A 17,481-nucleotide genomic window follows, 5' to 3' on the forward strand; every position below is an offset into this window, starting at 1 on the left:
GATGCCTCTAGCGGCGGCTCAGCAGTTTTCAACCGGAGAACTGGACACGCTCGCCGCTACGGCCTTCAGTGCTCCCCGCCCAAATCCGAATTAGTGCACATTCGCCCGTCGCCTAAGTGCACCACCAAAATAGAGCTATTCCTGGCCAGCAGCCCGATACCCCAACAGGATGAAATTCGAGTGCTTGGTGTCTTTATCCACAAACACCAACGAGTTGATACAATAACCAAATTGCATAAGGTGGGGGACCAGGTAGGCCGGATGGTCTGCCGGGTTTCCAACAAACGCGGGGGGTTTCGGTGCAAAGACGCCTGGCGGCTGGCGCATGCATTTGTGAACAGTCGAGTCCTCTACTCGACTCCTTATCTCCACCTGCGCAAGTTTGTCGAGAACGCCCTCGAGGTGATTCTCAGAAATATGTACAAGCGTGCCCTCGATCTCCCGATAACCACGTCCGAACCAGCGCCTCATGGGCCGGGGGGTGGTAAACACTTTAGCGGAGGTCCGGGAGGCACACTTGATCAATCTATACAGAAGACTTTCAAAGACACTGTCGGGACGCCGCCTATTAGCACATCAATTATTATTAGCACATATTAGCCTATTAGCCCGACTACACATGCAGCACCCAACACTGAAGGAAGAGCGCATACGCATCCCCAAAGTCTGGTGATACGCCCTGCAAGTGCACCCTCTTCCAGCTGCACGTGCGCCCTCTTCCAGCTTTTCAACGTGACGACCACAGTCGAAGGCGCCTAGCGCGGGCGGAGGCACTGGCCCGCCACTATGGGAACAAACACGGAATCTTCTACGTGGACGCCTCCGGCCCTCACCATGGCGGGTGGTACAAGGCCGCAGTCGTCCACCAAGACGTCGCGGTGAATGGCCCAACATTCAGAGCTCAAGACATATCACATGCGGAGGAACTCACCATCGCGCTAGCCGCCGCAGACCAGGACTCGCGCGTCAACATCACCGATTCGAGAGGGGCCTGATGAAATATTGAACAGGGGTACCTTCCCCTCATTGCATCTCGCAGCCTTCAAAATAGCGACTACCTCGGGGCCCCCGCGTCTCGAGCGATCGTATGGGCTCCTGCTCATATGGGCCTCGAAGGGCGCGAAACGGCAGACGCCGCTGCCCGCGCGCTCACACTCCGGGCAAAACCTTCAGATCATTCCGAAATGTATCCCGAACCCAATCCGGCCCTCACTTTTCGAGAAATTACTCAATTATACCAATTCGGCCACGCAATTTATCCTAAGCCCTGTAAGGCCCTTACAGAGGCAGAGGAACGCACACTCCTCCACCTTTACACCAAACCACTGCTGTTCCCGGCCGTTTTAAAACACTTTAGAACGTCTTGCTGGGCGAGTTGCTGCATACCGGTATCGTGAAGCGTTGCGCATACACACGGACAAAACAATAAACAAAAAAAGAGACGTAGAGGCTGCTATATATAGACAGCTTTAATACGTGCCACACAAAAGGAAGGGGGGAAATTGGGGAAGGCTCGCAAATGAAGCCCACCTCAAGTCCAACAGAAGCTGCACCGGAAATTGTTTTCCGCGTGATACTAGATAACCGAAGGGTCACTTACGCGAGCATCGCCTGCCTGTACAGGAAAATGCCCGCACTGTGCGGAGTTTTCGAAATCTTCCACATGGTGCGGGCATGCCAATCAAACCCGAACCGCACCCCAAAACCAAACCACACCCGGGAGGACTGGGAGGCAGCCCGGCTCGGCTGCTTCGACCTGGCGAGCCAGTAGGCCGTGGTCGACCGCGCACGAGCCACGGCGGTCGCCAATGGGCTCCTGTAATGAGGAGCCCACCTAGTGTGTCTTAGAGGTGGCCCCCTCCGGGCCACCAGAAACTTCCTCCGTGTCCTCCGTGTATTAAAATAATGTTTTTCAGACAGACAGAGAACTGGACACTCGTCGCGTAGTGTCGGAAGTCGCTGCCTCTTCTCGCCTTGCAACGTTTCAAAATAAGTCCGTGTTGTATATCTGCGTTTACTTGTGTTTACGCAATTGAATCACGTGCAACACATGCACATGTAACACTCGGTCTAACACAGATGCGCGGTTGGACCATCTTCATGGAGGGGAAGGGCTCTGCATTTTTTTTTCCTCATCAATCATTTGTGTAATTGATACGGCTCTCACAACTGGAGAAGAAGCCCGGGAAGCATGCAGCACATCACAAAACCAGTTTCATTTTAGAATGTGTCTGCATTTGATAATTTCATGGCTGCAAGAGTGAACCCACTGGTTAAAACGCAAGGGTATTTATGATGTTTGCCATGCATTATCCACTTTACCTGCACGTCAAACCTTTTTTGAGAAAGCTGATATTGCCTTTAGAGAAATTGCAGATGGGAGCTTGCTTACTCTGGGCAGGCATTTCAGAACACAGAATAAGCTCAACACATTAAACACCACAACAATTTGTTGATAGTTTCACATCGGGAACCTACAAAGCATGATTTGTTTAGCGGTGTTAAGATTCTGCTTAAAGTTGTTATTACGTTTATATAGTGTTCAAGCATTGCGGTATCAACATTCTTCGCTTAGAGTACACAGTAAGGGTGTACTCCAAATGAGTTGGTGGCTTTTTGCTGCATATTCAAAAACTCTTTTCTTGTTCAGATTAGATTTTCAAGTTTGTACTGTTTATTAGGTGTTGCATGTACGCTATCCTAACCAAACTTACTCTAAACTTCTGAATAGTGAACACAACTTGACCTTCTTGATTGATTTTCTGGATTGTACACTCTTTCTGCAAAGAATGTAATTTAGAAACTGCTTCCACCTAACTTAAAAAAATTGCTTCAAGCAGCCATAGCCACCAATAATACTAGCATGACACGATTATGAAAATTTTAATATTGTACTTTCATCGGTAATCTTTTTAAACATATGGTGCTCTGCCTGTGGTGTAAATGGGTTCCTGGTATGCAAGCGTGATGCAAGAATCTAAAGAATAAACAGAAGCAAAATAGTTTAGCCATTTCTTTTTTTCCAGAGAAGCTCAAGTAAATTTCCACCTGCAAAGTAAATTAACTGGAAATAAGTTTATTCAGCAGGGAGGAGTGCTGCCTCATTCGAACAGTGCTAGATATAGAAGCTACAACAAACATTTAGCTATATTGGTTGCACTTCTATATATGGCCCTGTCATTGGTTGCAAGCTGCATTCAGAGCGGCAACAGCTCAGTCATTAGTGTGGTATTGTGCAATGAAGCAAAGGTGGCATTACCCGGAGTATGTCACAAAGCTACGAATATAACTTAAATGGGCTCTTTTAAGAAAAAGACTTAGCTCCGAAAATCATCCTTTTTTATGCAGCTGGTGGAGGCAAGGTTTCTTAGTCATAGCCATGGCCCTCACAAAAATGAAGCCGAGACCACAGACTGCCGACGTTCATTCCTGTTCCGGCAAAGATGGACCAGCTTTAACCAGCTGGATTTTCCAAAGTGAACTCATCACACCTTGAGCCACTCCATGCCACAAGCAGTCCCTGGGGCACAAGTCCTACTCGGCGCCACCGCCTTTCTCCTGCACTTGTTCTACTTACTTAGCTAACCAGGTGGGTCAAAGTTTGCAAAGGGAAAGGGAATCAACTGCTTCAAGCATCGAACTTGCTCAAACTCAATGCAGTCTGAGTGTGAAATTCTTGAGTTCTCATTCACCAAAAAAAGAGGAAATAAGTAAACGGTATGGTCTTAATACGGATACCTCCTTCCCACAGAGAATTGACAGTGAAAAAAAAGAAACAGCTTAGCAAGGCTTGAATATTGGTCGGAATAATTTGGCGTAGACTATGAACGTTGCTCGTGAAGGTAGTGGTAGTAGAATGAATAATCAAGGCGTTTAGGTATAGAATAGAAGGCAGATTTCAATCCACTGCCAGAATTTTAAATCATCCCAGTAATTCTTGCGTTTGATGATCTATGCGCGTCGAGCGCACGTACTTGATGTCTGTTTCTTGCTGACATCATTCTTATACAACATAGTTCACCTGTTTAAATTCTCTGTTTCTTCCATACAAGAAAATTTACATTCATAACAAGAAACCTTATAGATGATTTCCGCAAACTCGCTGATGAGATCAGAGGGCTGCATGCACCTCAGGCTTTTTTATTATACGCGTTCAAGTGTCTCGGATATTGAGAATCGTAGACACACAACTTCTGAGCAAGCTCTTGGTATCATCTACGAGGTTATTCGTGAATAGGAATTTGCCTAAGCTGGAGGAAGATTCCATCTAAAACATGTCAACCGATATCGCTGATCATGCATCCAAATTCTAACTGAATTAAATAAAAATAATGATAGCACCAAACGCAAGAATTATTCAAAAACATGAAATTATGGGGTTTTACGTGCCAAAACCGCTATATGATTATGAGGCATGCCGTAGTGGGGGACTCCGGCCTAATTTCGACCACCTGTGGTTTTTTAACGTGCAACTAAATCTAAGTACACGGGTGTTTTCGCATTTCGCCCACATCGAGATGTGGCCGCCGTGGCCGCGATTCCATCCCGCGACTTCGTGCTCAGCAGCCCAACACCATAGCCACTGAGCAACTGCGGCAGGTAAGAATTATTCGGAACATGCCAACTTCAGTGGAATGAAATCTGTCTTCTCATCTAAATCTGCAATGCTTGATAATTCGACTTCTAATGAGACAGAAGGCTCATGACACATAGGGTGGTGCTGTTTGCTTTATTTGGAAATGAAGGTCATACTGTACATGTCGTGGCCATGCGTGTAATTTCCTCTAAACAAAAAAAGTGTGTTGTGTTTTTCAAAACTGCATAGAGGTTTTACTGTGTGTTGTTTAAAATAATAACCTTCACAACTGATACTAAATGTTCTCTCCAAAGCTTTACACTTACGGGTGCACTAGTTAAGATAGAACAGGCTTTTCGCCTCTTGACACAGCCTAGGTGGTGATGGAGGTTCTCCAAAGGTATGGAACGGCACATAGCGCTTCAGTCATTTGCACAATACAGTATTGCATTCCAATTCCAATATATGAGATAAATTCATTACAGTTTTAACTTGCCCTAAATCTATTACAGCTGTGTACCGGTTCACTGGCGTCAGCTTGAAGTAACTACCGCTTGTGGAAATATAATCACAGCTGCCATATTATATGTACCTGCTAGTGCACAGGCGTCGGCAACAGCAATCGTTAGGGTACACTAGTTTCTTCAACTCTGAACTATGCATGCTCCACCAGATTTGAGTGTGAAATGGGGTGTCAATGTAAGGTATATTCCAGCATAAACTCCATCAGCATTTCTCCTTCTCTGCAGCACAGATCAATGTTGCAACCACCGTAAAAGCATGGTGCCTCTTCACAGCACCCGTAGAGAACAAAGTCTGAACAGTAACCAGAAATGGGGTGTCAATCTAAGGTATATTCCAGCATAAACTTCATGAGCATTTCTCTTTCTCTGCAGGACAGATCAATGTTGCAACCACCGTAAAAGCATGGTGCCTCTTCACAGCACCCGTAGAGAACAAAGTCAAACAGTAAGCATATTTATTAACCAAATAATTTTTTGTACTTTTGAACAAATTTAACGCTTGTTGCTTTCCGCTTTCATGTTTTTCGAGTTCTAAAATTGGCAGGTCCGCACAAGGTTTGACTGCAGGATATTATTATACATAAAAGAGTGCATTTGTGTGCATAACACCTTGTCGGCAACGTTCTGTTGCATAGAATGTCGGGTGATTCCACGAGAGATCAACGCGGGTCCAAAAATTCATATTTTAGATTTCATTCAATATTTTATATTTTGTGCGCATATCACTCGGTAGTACGAAAGTGAACGTGCCTTCTTTGACAAATGAATACTTTAGGAAAAAAAATGTCGAAATTCTTCAAGTTGCAGGCGCCATTTTCATGCACGGGGCAGTCTCGCAAATTCACAACAATGTGAAATGCAAAATATTACGGCTACAAAGAATGCATTTTCTTGTGTAAAACGTATACGTAAAGAAGAGTCAGCAAGCGTTGTTTGAGGCTTCTGTGCTAAACGGAAGTGTTTTAGAAAAAAATTCTTAATTTGCTACACTTTTCGAAATTTGCTATATTTACGAATTTTTATCTACTAAACTAACGCATGTAGTCTTTTGAAACTTGGTGGGCTATGAGAACTTAACCTGTTTAACGATTGTGCTGAATATTGTTGCTGTAGCAGAAATTTCCATTTTTACACTTTGCCTCAAATGTGAAGTTTTGACGAAAATGAACACTTTAAAAATGAAAATAAAAAAAAACCATCGTTAATTTTTCTCAAAATTTCCTAAACAGCTGTCCACAGACACTGGAAAAAGAACATTAAAAACATCTTGCATTATTTTGTTTTTAATGATAATATATGTGGAAGAAATGAGAGCTTCGCCGGGATGCAGCAAGGTGCTAAGAAATAGAGACATCGGGGTAAAAAGAACGTCCATTACCCTCTGACTTGCCTAAACTTGGCCATGATTGCGACACAAGGGTAATTTTACCCTTATGGTTAATACTTATGCATAAAATACCGTTTAGTACTGCTGTAGCGCGGGTAACAACGACAGACTCAGTAGGTGCCAGCAATGGAATAGCGTTTATTGAAGATAGCGTGGCTGCTTTTATTCTCTGTGCATCAGCACGAGCATGCGCACTTCGGGTTGCGATAAACGGGCTTGCGTTGTCGCGATACGGCACTTCCTCCCCCTTTGAAGCCTAGCCTGTCGGGAGGCCTCCTTGTGCGCGTAGAACGCCTCGGAAGTTCTAAGCCCGCCGGTACGCTGGAGGTTACTTCACTGGAAATCTGGGGTGTACCAAGTGATCCGTCTGAAGATGGTTCAGCGTCGTCCACTGCAGAGGGTTGATCACTCTCTGTGACTTGGTTGTCTCCGGGCCGTGTTGCGTCGAATTCTTGCTTTACGTCATCCGCAGCTAGTCGTGGCCGCACTTGGTCCACGTGACGGCGCTGCACCCCTCCTGTGGTGTCCACCGTGACCATACGCCTACCTCTTGTTGACGTCACCGTGCCAGGTAACCATCTCTGGCCAGCGTGATTATACTGCCGTGACCAAACAGGCGCTCCCGGTGAAAAGACTTGTGACAACGGTGCCGGGGGTCTGCTCACCGTGGGATCCCGTGCCACCTCTTCCTCTGGAAAATGTGCGCTTAGGCGGGTCCTGGGTTGAAAACCCAGCAACATCTCGGCGGGTGACTTGCCATCTCGAGTCGGTGTTGCCCTGTAGCGTAGCAAGAACTTGGAAATACGATTGAGCAGACTTCCATCCTTATTTTTCTTGATACCTTCCTTAATGGTGCGCACTGCCCGCTCCGCCAATCCATTTGACTGCGGATAGTATGGGGCGGAGGTAACATGACACACATGGTTATCTTTGAAAAATCTTTCAGTCACTGAACTGTTAAATTGTGGCCCATTGTCGGAAACGACTGTATGGGGCAGACCAAAACGCGCGAAGATCCCTCGCAATACTTCGACTGTAGTTTCTGCACTTGCTGTTTTAAGGGGTACTGCCTCTATCCATTTCGTTTCCGCATCTACCACCACCAAGATCATGTGACCTTCCACAGGCCCTGCATAGTCGATATGCAGGCGAGACCATCGTTTGTTAGTTTTCGGCCAGCTTGAAGGAACCTGTTCCGCTGGCATGGGCCAACATTGCACGCATTGCTGGCAGCTTTGTACCAGCTTCTCTATGTCGTGGTCCAATCCGGGGTACCAAAACATCGTATGGGCCAGGCGCTTCATTGCAGTCATGCCTGGGTAGGTGTCGTGAAGTTCTCTCAGAATAGGTACCCGCTCGGTCTCGGGCAGCACCACACGATGACCCCAGTATATTAGACCTTTACTCACAGTGAGTTCGTATCTGCGGGTGAAGTACGGCTGAAGGCACTGTTGCTCCGGCCCCAGCTGGTTTGGCCAACCACGAAGAATCCACGTCTTCACCTGTCGGAGAAGCATGTCCTCGCTCGTGCTGTCTGCCAACTGCTGTGCGCCAAGAGAAAAATCTGTCAAAGCTTGCGCATGTAGCACATATTCGACGGGATCATCTTTACCAGGGTGCCCTTGCTCCGGCAGCGGCAAACGGCTCAAAGCGTCGGCATTCGCGTTCAATGACCCTTTCCGGAATTCTATGTCATACTGATACGCTGATAAAAGGAGCGCCCAACGCTGTATCCTGGCCGCTGCCATCTGTGGAATTGGTTTCTCGGGATGGAACAGCCCTGTCAACGGTTTATGATCCGTTATCAAACAAAATTTATTACCGAAAAGATAGTCTCTGAACCTTGTCACACCGAAAACTAGGGCCAGTGCTTCCTTTTCTAGTTGCGAGTAATTGCGCTCCGCCGGCGTCAAGGTTCTAGAGCGAAAAGCTATGGGATAGTCTTCGCCCTTGATGCGGTGGGACAGCACTGCGCCCAAACCGACCGATGATGCATCGCATTCCAGTCGAAGGGGTTTTCGCGGGTCATAGTGGACAAGAAATTTAGCCTTGCCTAAGGCACCCTTTTCTTCTTGAAATGCGCTGTCCTGCGATGGCCCCCATTGCCATAACACCCCCTTTGCCAGCAAGCAATATAAGGGAGCCAGCGTCGTTGACAAGTTGGGCAAGAATTTAGCATAATAAGTAACCAAGCCCAAGAAAGATTTCAGCTGGCTTACCGATGTTGGCTTCGGCGCGGCCAGTACCGCCTCGAGGTTATCTTGCAGAGGATGCAGACCTTTGGCATCGATGCGGTGCCCCAGAAACGACACTTGTGCTTCCCTAAACCGGCACTTGGCTTTGTTCAACTTCAAGTTGTGTTCACGAAGCCGCTGAAACACCTGCCGCAGTACAGATGTGTCGTTTTCCTTCTCCGCCACAATGATGTCGTCGAGGTACACTTGAACATTCGGCAAACCTTGCAAAATCGATTCCATGCGTCGCTGGAACAAGGCGGGGGCTGAAGCAATTCCAAATGCTAGGCGATTGTAGCAGTAAAGGCCCCGGTGTGTGTTGAGTACCGCGATCTTTCTAGCTTCGTCGTCCAGCGGCAGCTGATTGTACGCGTTGCGCAGGTCCAGAGTGCTGAAGACTTCGCCTCCAGAAAGCGCCGCAAATATGTCTTCAACTTTGGGCAGGGGATACTGTTCCAAGTGCGACGCCGGGTTGACTGTCAATTTGAAATCGCCGCACAATCGTATATCGCCGTTCTTTTTTGCTACCGGCACCACCGGTGTTGCCCAATCTGAAATGCTTATCGACGAAAGCACTCCGTCTTGTACAAGACGGTCGATCTCGGCTGAAACCTTGGAGCGCATGGCATAAGGCACTGTACGTGCCTTACAGAAACGTGGGCGGACTCCTTCTTTAAGGTGTAATTGAACAGGGGGGCCCTTGCAACAGCCAAGCTTGTTCTCGAAAAGATCGGAAAATTCATCGAGCAGAGGCGCCATCCTGTTATCACGAACAACATTTACACTCGAGGTGGTTCCAGTGTCCCAGAAGGACACACCCGCCTTACGGAAGGACTCTATCGTGTTCCGGCCGCAGAGCAGTGGTCCGTTACATGCCACCACGATTAGCGTGCTGGTCACAACCGTCGATCCAGACTGAACCCTCATGGTTATCTGGCCGACAACTGGCAATGGCCCGAGGAAGCATGTCAAGCGCAGCGATGTTTTTTGCAGTGACGGCCACCATCTGCGATGTTTCTTAAATATGTTCTTCGGTATGACGCTGACCGGAGAACCCGTGTCCAGAATCATTAGCAATTTCCGGCCCTGCCATGTCAACTCCTCCTCGAGAGGCTTCAACGTAGCTCTGTCGGCGGAGCTGTGAGCGACAAGAGCCAGCAACATTTCTTCTCCGCTCTCACCTTCCATTTCCTCGACGGCAAAGGCACCACGTTCCCGAGAGCGGCCACTGCTGCAAACCTTTGCCAGATGACCTTTCCTGCCGCAAAGGTGACACTTGGTGTTTCGATGGCGGCACGTGTGTGTCGCGTGGGGACCGCCACAACGCTCACATGAATGGTTGTTCTTTGCAGTGTTCCACTTCGTCCAGGGTCGTCGTCCTCGCTGCGACTGTACCACATTGATGCTGGTTCCCGTGGTCACTGGGTCTGCTTCTCGCATGTCACGGACGTCGCCTAGCGCCTTCTCTGAAGCTATGGCAAATTCTTCTGCCTCCTCAAAAGTTAGCTTCTTCCGTGTTAATAGGCAGCGTCGTGCGTCGTCGTCCCTGATTCCGCATACTATGCGGTCTCGCAGCATACGGTGCAGCGAGTTGCCGAAGTTGCAACTTTCCGCCAGTCTCCGAAGGTCGGCAATGTATTCCCGAACGCTCTATCCATCCCGTTGCTTACGCATGAAGAATGAAAAACTCGCCGCAATTTCATTAACTTGAGGATTGTAGTGTTCCTCGAGGTATTCAACGACTTCATCGTAGGTCTGGCTGTTAACCGACACGGTTGAAAGGCGCCCTTGCAACATGCGCACGACATTATCGCTCAATGAAGACACCAGCAGAGCTCGGCGTTTGGCCGCGTCAGTAATTCCATTGCCTTCAAAATAAGCTTCCAGCCGTATCCTGTACGTGCTCCAGCTGCTCACCGTCTCGTCGAAAACCGGTGGGCGAGATGCCATCATTTGATTCTGTCAGTTGCAGATCACGCTCACCTGAAATCCCATCTTCGTCGCCACTGCTGTAGCGCGGGTAACAACGACAGACTCAGTAGGTGCCAGCAATGGAATAGCGTTTATTGAAGATAGCGTGGCTGCTTTTATTCTCTGTGCATCAGCACGAGCATGCGCACTTCGGGTTGCGATAAATGGGCTTGCGTTGTCGCGATACGGCAAGTACAATACTAATTCTCTTGAATGTGAGTAAAAATACGTCAACAGAGCAACCTTTACACGGCTCATTTTATTTAATAAGTGTGCGTAGCTTGCAGCGCAGATAATTGCATATTTAACGCTGAACTCCCGTGCATGTAAACAAGTAACAAAATTTACGGCAGGTAAAAGTCTCTAAAAATGTCGTACTCACCATGGCTCCGTCGGCAACGTCATTATACAATAATCTAAGATACGGTGGTGGAGGGGGGGGGGGGGGGGGCAATGGGGTAGGTTAGGGCTGATTTAGCGGGCAGATAGTGCCAGCGGTTGCTCTCTTCTATCGCCTCTTTAAAAAGGGGGTTGAACAGGTGGAAAGAGGCGCGACACTTCCTCTCTCAGAAACTTATGTGTTTTTGGAAACATTTCCTGTTCCGCACACTCTTAAGGAAATTTTCTTCTGTACGAAGCCTCAAGTAGCGCGTTTCTGTTTTTATTGAAGAATTGGCAGGCACAGATGAACTGTTCCGCGTTAACAAGGAGAGGGGGGGGGGGGGGGGGGGAGGTGTTCGCGGAACTAGTTCTTACTCTATGAAACATCGTATAGCTTCTGCGTGACGGATTCCTGAAACCACTCCTAGATGGTGAGGTGATAATCAAAGTGCTAAAACCACTCCTAGATGGTGAGGTGATATTCAAGTGCTGAGAAGTCTTTATATAAGGGGTGATTCATTAATTTATTCTGCTGCATCATTGCCTGCAAGTCCAACATGCGGCGGTATCCGCTGAAACTTGAGAATGAAATGCCTATTGCTCAGCTCCTTAGCTAACATCAATGACTGTCGGCCGAACTTGCTGCCATACAATGCGCGGAATAATTGTTGGAGCACCGCTGACAAATTCGAAAGGATGATAGCGTGCTGAAATGTGTCCCCAGGTTACGAAGCGCTGCAGTAATGGAGGCTCTTTCCACATTTTCAATAAGACCAATCTATCCAGAGGGCCAGATCACGCAGATCTAATTAAGCAAATCAATATAAGCTTGCTCTTAAGAGGAAGCTTTAGCTCGGGCCCAACTCCTATGCCGCCCGTAAAACGCAGAAACGATTTTCTGAGATAACCACTGGGCCGATTTTACTTAAATTTGTTCCACATGAGAGAGAAAGGTAAATTCTAGTGACTGTCGGACGCGAAATGTCGATCTCTGAACTGGAATTTTCAACAATTGGTAAGTGAAAAAAATAGAAGCACGAAGTTTACAAATTCGTAGCTCTGCACCTATATAAAAGATATCGCAGACCTGTGAACGGCATCTATTAGAGCATTCAAAGCAGACAAATTTGATAAGCCAATTTATTTCTTAGGTGAATTTGTTACATTGTTTACAAGGATTTTGCACAAGTTCAACACACAAATAGTAGCCATGTAGAATATAGCAATTTTGTGCACTTTAGATTTACTATTCAGTGCAGTTTACAAGATTGTGATGTCATGTTTCATTGCTGAGTTAGAGTTGTAAATTTGATAGTTTCGTTTTCTGAAGCTCTGCTATTTTGTCAATTTTATTAAACAGTTGAGGACTTAAATAAAAAAAAATGTCACAGTTTCGCCCTAAGGGCGATGCAATGAATGCGATAGCAACACAGCAATGTCATACGAAGTAAGGTGAGCGGCTTTGGTAGCAATATGAATTGTAGTAAACATGAGCTGATTAAGTAAGCAGGTGTGCTGCGGCGTAAGTAGACCGACAGGAAGAGAGACTCGATGACCACGAGAAGGCGCGTGTGAAACGGTGGTGTTGATGAGAAGCGCTTCCCGTGGGCAGCGCGTGCGAAGGGACACACATGTAGCGCTGCACTGCCGATCCGGGCAGCATTGCATGTGTAGCGCGCGTTGGAAAATGTGGCCCGACTATTACTAACTGAATGAACAAGCGTGGTGTGAGCGCGCACAAACAAACCTGACTAGATCACACTGAACGACTGCAGACAACGACCGTCAAAACTCTGGCAGCAAGCGGATACGCCGCAGCGGCGAAGGTACGTGCGGTCTATCGCTTCAACGGAAACTGAGCGGCGAATGCACGGCACATAAAGGTCAGAGCCGTGTGGAGATAAGAGACGGTGCGAGCTAGCGACGAGCGCGGTTGTTGGCAGAGTAAAAGTGCGCCCCCCCCCCCCCCCCCCCCCGCTCCCTCCGGCGCTGGCTTCCCGCTTCCTCGCTTGCGCGTGGGAGATTGAGTGCGTTCGCTCTCCGTGATAGCGCGCGTCCCCGCACGCTTCCGCTTGGGCATACGGCACGCGGCGAAGATTTTATCTATAGGGAACCTCACGGCGACGGCGATGGCGACGACGACGGCGACACCGACGGCAGAAATCCGGTTGAAGTGTCCATATAATTGCTATCGCAATAAAAAATCGCAACCAACAGCCACTTGAGTATCACTTTTCTTTTAACTGCAACAAACGTCATCAAATGTGGTGCAGTGGTTGCCGAGAAAAGCGAATTCTCGTTTTACATGTATTTAGATAGGAGCACCCAAGCTAAACCTTCCTCTTAAGGCGGCGGCCACACCGCCAGCAACTTTCAACTTATTCCGCTTTACTACCAGTTTGCCACCGCCTCGTACGGACCCACTCCCTATTCTACTACACCCTACTAACTCGTTCAAAAGAGACGATTTTAGAAGAGTATCATCTGAAAGCACTAACCAAATATGGGCGCGAATGATGGCCCAGTCGCACAATTTACGTCAGAAAGTTAGGCTTGCGAGAACTGCGTGCTTGCCATCATAATACTAGTTTACCAAAGCTGCCATTTTGTCGCAATCGTGGTCAAGTTTAGGCAATTCAGAGGCTAATCGCCGTTCTTTTTACACCGATGTCCCCATTTCTTAGCACCTTGCTGCATCCTGGCGAAGCTCTCATTTCTACCACATATATTGCCATTAAAAACAAAATAATGCAAGATGTTTTTAATGTTATTTTCCAGTGTCATTGGACAGCTGTTTACCAAATTTTGAGAAAAATTAACGATGGGTTTTTTATGTTGATTTTTAAATAGTGTTCATTTTCGTCAAAACTTCACATTTCAGGCAAACTGTAAAAATGGAAATTTATGCTACAGCAACAATATTCAGCAAAATATTTAAACAGGTGAAGGTCTCATAGCCCACCAAATTTCGAAAGGCTACATACATTAGTTTAGTAGATAAATATTCGTAAATATAGCAAATTTCGAAAAGTGTAGCAAATAAAGAATTTTTTGTAAAACACTTCCGTTTTGCACAGAAGCATCAAACAACGCTTGCTGACTCTTATTTACGTATATGTTTTACACAAGAAAATGCATTCTTTGTAGCCGTAACATCTTGCATTTCACATTGTTGTGAATTTGCGAGAATGCCCGGTGCATGAAAATGGCGCCTGTAACTTGAAGAATTTCGATATTTTTTTTCTCCTAAAGTATCCATTTGTCAAAGAAGGCAAGTTAACTTTCGTACTACCGAGTGATATGCGCAGAAAATATAAAATACTTAATGAAATCTGAAATCTGAATTTTTGGACCCGCGTTGATCTCTCGTGGAATCACCCTGACATCGAGTTTTCTTCTGCATCGATCAGCTCACGAACTGCTCCTTTTGGAGTTGGAATACAACATTAATGCAACGCACATTTGATGTTCTTACAAAAAGAATCGTGCCCTCTAATTCCTTATTTTCCTGACTTGATGCCTAGTGTTATAATAGCATAATAGCCTGATTCACACCATGAGCGCCGATGTGGTGTATTAGTATTGTGTGCATAAGGGGGAGGGGGCATTTACTTTGGAGCAGCTTTTACCGGGCTTATGACGTCGCGTCCAGATGCGAGAGACAGTTGGCATTAGCTAAGAAACAACCTACACCAGAATCTGATAGACGACCAGCCTTTATAACACAATATTCTAATGCTCTCCCAAACATAAAAAACACCCTAGGAAAACACCACCCAATAATATCAAGTAACGAGCGTCTGAGAAAAGCGTTCCCGGATGTACCAAGGGTTGCCTATCGCACAACCGAAACTTTAAAGACATGTTAGTGCATGCAAAAGTCAGCCAACATAATTACCCCACAATATAAGCATGTTTTCGACCCGGGTGCAAAACCTGCAATCACCTTTAAAGTAACCTGAAAATTAAAAGCACCGCAAATAGCTACACCCACGAAATGAAAACTAGCTTTACTTGCACTAGCTCCGATGTAATTTATATGATTGAGTGTTCCTTCTGTAAAGAACAATATATCGGTGAAACGGGGCAATCAATGAATGTCAGGTTAAACGGATATCGCACGGACACAGCTAAAAAGCTTCCCAAAGCCGTCGTCGAGCATTTCAACCAACCAGGTCATAACTTTGAGGAACTTACTCTACATACTACAGTCAAATTTCCGTTCTGCATGAGAGAAAAACTATAGAGAATCGTACCTCGTGCATAATTGCAAGAAGTTGCAACCAATAGGCATGAACGTTGCAAAGGGAGATGCTGTAGAATCTATTCGCTATGCTAAACCTTTCAAGCATAGTCAACCGCACTTAGTTATTCTTCATTGAGGTGCTAAGCTTTTTTTTTATTTTTCCCCTTTTTTCGCGATTCGAATATCATTATTATTCCAACCTCTCTCTGCTTTCACTCATTTCTTTCGTTATCTTATTTATACATTTACCCCTCCCCCCAGTTTTTTTTTTCCCCACGAGCATCATTTGTCTGCCGCTACTTTTATTCTCTCTTTCAGACACGATAGTTCACTGGCCTCCAGCGGAGCAGATACCGACCCCTTCCCCGTCGTTCAGGCCCTTTCCACGAAAAGAGGAACCTACAATGACAGGTCAACCGGTTAACACACGACGCAACCTTAAATTCCTACACCGACTATCATAGCGCATTATCTTTATTTTCAATTCTATACCCTCGCCGCTAACAACACTCTCTCTTGTTTCCTTAGCCTTACCTTCTCTCCCCTTTAGAAGAACCCTACCTATATATATTGTGCCGAGGAGAGCATATGCCGCCTTGAAGAAGACAAGTCCACTTGTCGAAACGTTGGCTCCTGCTCTCACCTTGTTCTCCTGTTCCTCATCGTTTTAGCAGCTTTGTAGGATAACTTGAATCCGTATTCTAGAATGCTGTTTGTTTCTTTCACTCATTGTTACCAAACTTCACTTTTAATTGTTGCAACAAGTATAATGTAGTTTGTTAGCACTCCTGTCAACCCATAAAATGTGATGGCATCTGTGCCGAAAGCAAGGACAGATAATGCTTCGCCAGGAACTAAGGTTCATTGAGAACATTACATTTTAAGCTTGCACATGTGGATGTTACTGGTCAATAAATGCTAACCCAGTAGAACTCCATAGCATTTCCTTCCATTAAATTAAATTGAGGCTTTGGACAGCATCTGAACTTAAACTTGTCTGAAAAATGAGCCATTTTCTTGTTCAAGAAAGACACAAGTTCAACAGTAAGCCAGAAACTTATTCGTCAACAGTGGCATGAATATAAACAGCACTCAATTTTTTGCAATCTTGCACCTGGTTTTCTTATCGCCAGTCCCATTTCCTTTTTTTTTCTCAGGCTGTTTTTTGCTATTGTATGGTCATACCCAGTCTAATTTTGATTTCCTTGCATATTTATTATTTGGTATATATCCGTTTTTTCTTCATCGGCTTTCGACAAAATGGCTATTTATAATCTGCCTTCATTTTCCACTTCCACTGATCTTAACCAAACACATCTTGATAGAAAGTTTGTTTCCCTTTTGCTACAACGTGCCGGGGACGGAGCGTAGCATCCGAGGCACACGCCAGACGAAGGCTGCCAGAACAAGAACCCTTTATTTCGTAGCGGCTATCATTTTATAGCCGCCCGTCAAATCAAACAAGTAAATCCAGGCACAAATCAGTGCAGAAATAAACAAGCGCTATCACAGCACCAAGCGAAGCCATGCGCGCGCACGCGCAGCGTAATCTACTTTGCAGCAGTCCTCCCTCCTTTTGGTCGATACCGCTGTACTGGTTTTCTAACTCGAGTCGAACGGCGAAGCACGGGTGCAGCTGACTCCTCGGTGGTTGAGGCTTCCTTAGGCTGAGCTGCAGTTCCAGCTGACAACCCAGCCATTATTTAGCCTGTAGCACCCGCAGAGCTGTCTCTCACATGAACCTGGTCCAGGTGCCGTTCAATTAGCCCGGCTGATGTCTCGACGGTAACCATACGGGTGCCGCTCGTTCGCTTGATTGTACCAGGCAGCCACTTTTCCCCCTCACCGAAGTTACGGCCCCAAACTGCGTCGCCAGGACCGAATTTGCTTGGCGTGTCTTCCTGCGAAAATAAAGAAAACGACAAAGGGGGAGGAAGACATGTGTCTTGACGAGAGCGAATTTGGTAGTTCAGAAGCTTCTGTGACGGTGATTTTTCTCCTTGCGGTGCTCTTCGGTAGTTGAAAGGAAGCCTGGACAGTCGTGTAGATAATCTACCTTGCGGAAGCTTCTTTAGGCCGTCTTTGATTGTACGTACGGCTCTTTCTGCAAGCCCGTTCGACTGCGGGTGGTACGGTGCAGTGCGCAAATGCTTCACGTTATT

The 17,481-nt window shown here is 46.4% G+C and overlaps 1 protein-coding gene across 1 annotated transcript; it reads right to left on the reverse strand.

Moving 5' to 3' along the window:
- Positions 1–1,681: 1,681 nt before the first annotated feature.
- Positions 1,682–9,771, reverse strand: LOC119433619 (uncharacterized protein K02A2.6-like). Its single transcript, XM_049659065.1, has 4 exons — positions 8,611–9,771; positions 7,897–8,031; positions 7,153–7,371; positions 1,682–1,816 (listed from the first exon to the last, which is right to left on the reverse strand). The coding sequence occupies exons 1-4, from the start codon at positions 9,646–9,648 to the stop codon at positions 1,682–1,684; spliced, it is 1,527 nt and encodes a 508-aa protein (XP_049515022.1). The 5' UTR covers positions 9,649–9,771.
- Between the last annotated feature and the right edge of the window lie 7,710 nt (positions 9,772–17,481).

The sequence above is a fragment of the Dermacentor silvarum genome, chromosome 11 (genome assembly GCF_013339745.2).
Source record: "Dermacentor silvarum isolate Dsil-2018 chromosome 11, BIME_Dsil_1.4, whole genome shotgun sequence".
Classification (NCBI taxonomy): Eukaryota; Metazoa; Arthropoda; class Arachnida; order Ixodida; family Ixodidae; genus Dermacentor; species Dermacentor silvarum.

Bases quoted from the DNA above. Each gene is read 5' to 3' on its own strand.
- LOC119433619 (XM_049659065.1), bottom strand. From the start codon at position 9,648: ATGAGGGTTCAGTCTGGATCGACGGTTGTGACCAGCACGCTAATCGTG. The intron at 7,372-7,896 runs GTGAGTAAAGGT...TACTATCCGCAG, and splicing joins CCCGCAGATACGAACTCACT to TCAAATGGATTGGCGGAGCG. The intron at 1,817-7,152 runs GTGAGCAGACCC...TCCTCATTACAG, and splicing joins AGGTGGCACGGGATCCCACG to GAGCCCATTGGCGACCGCCG.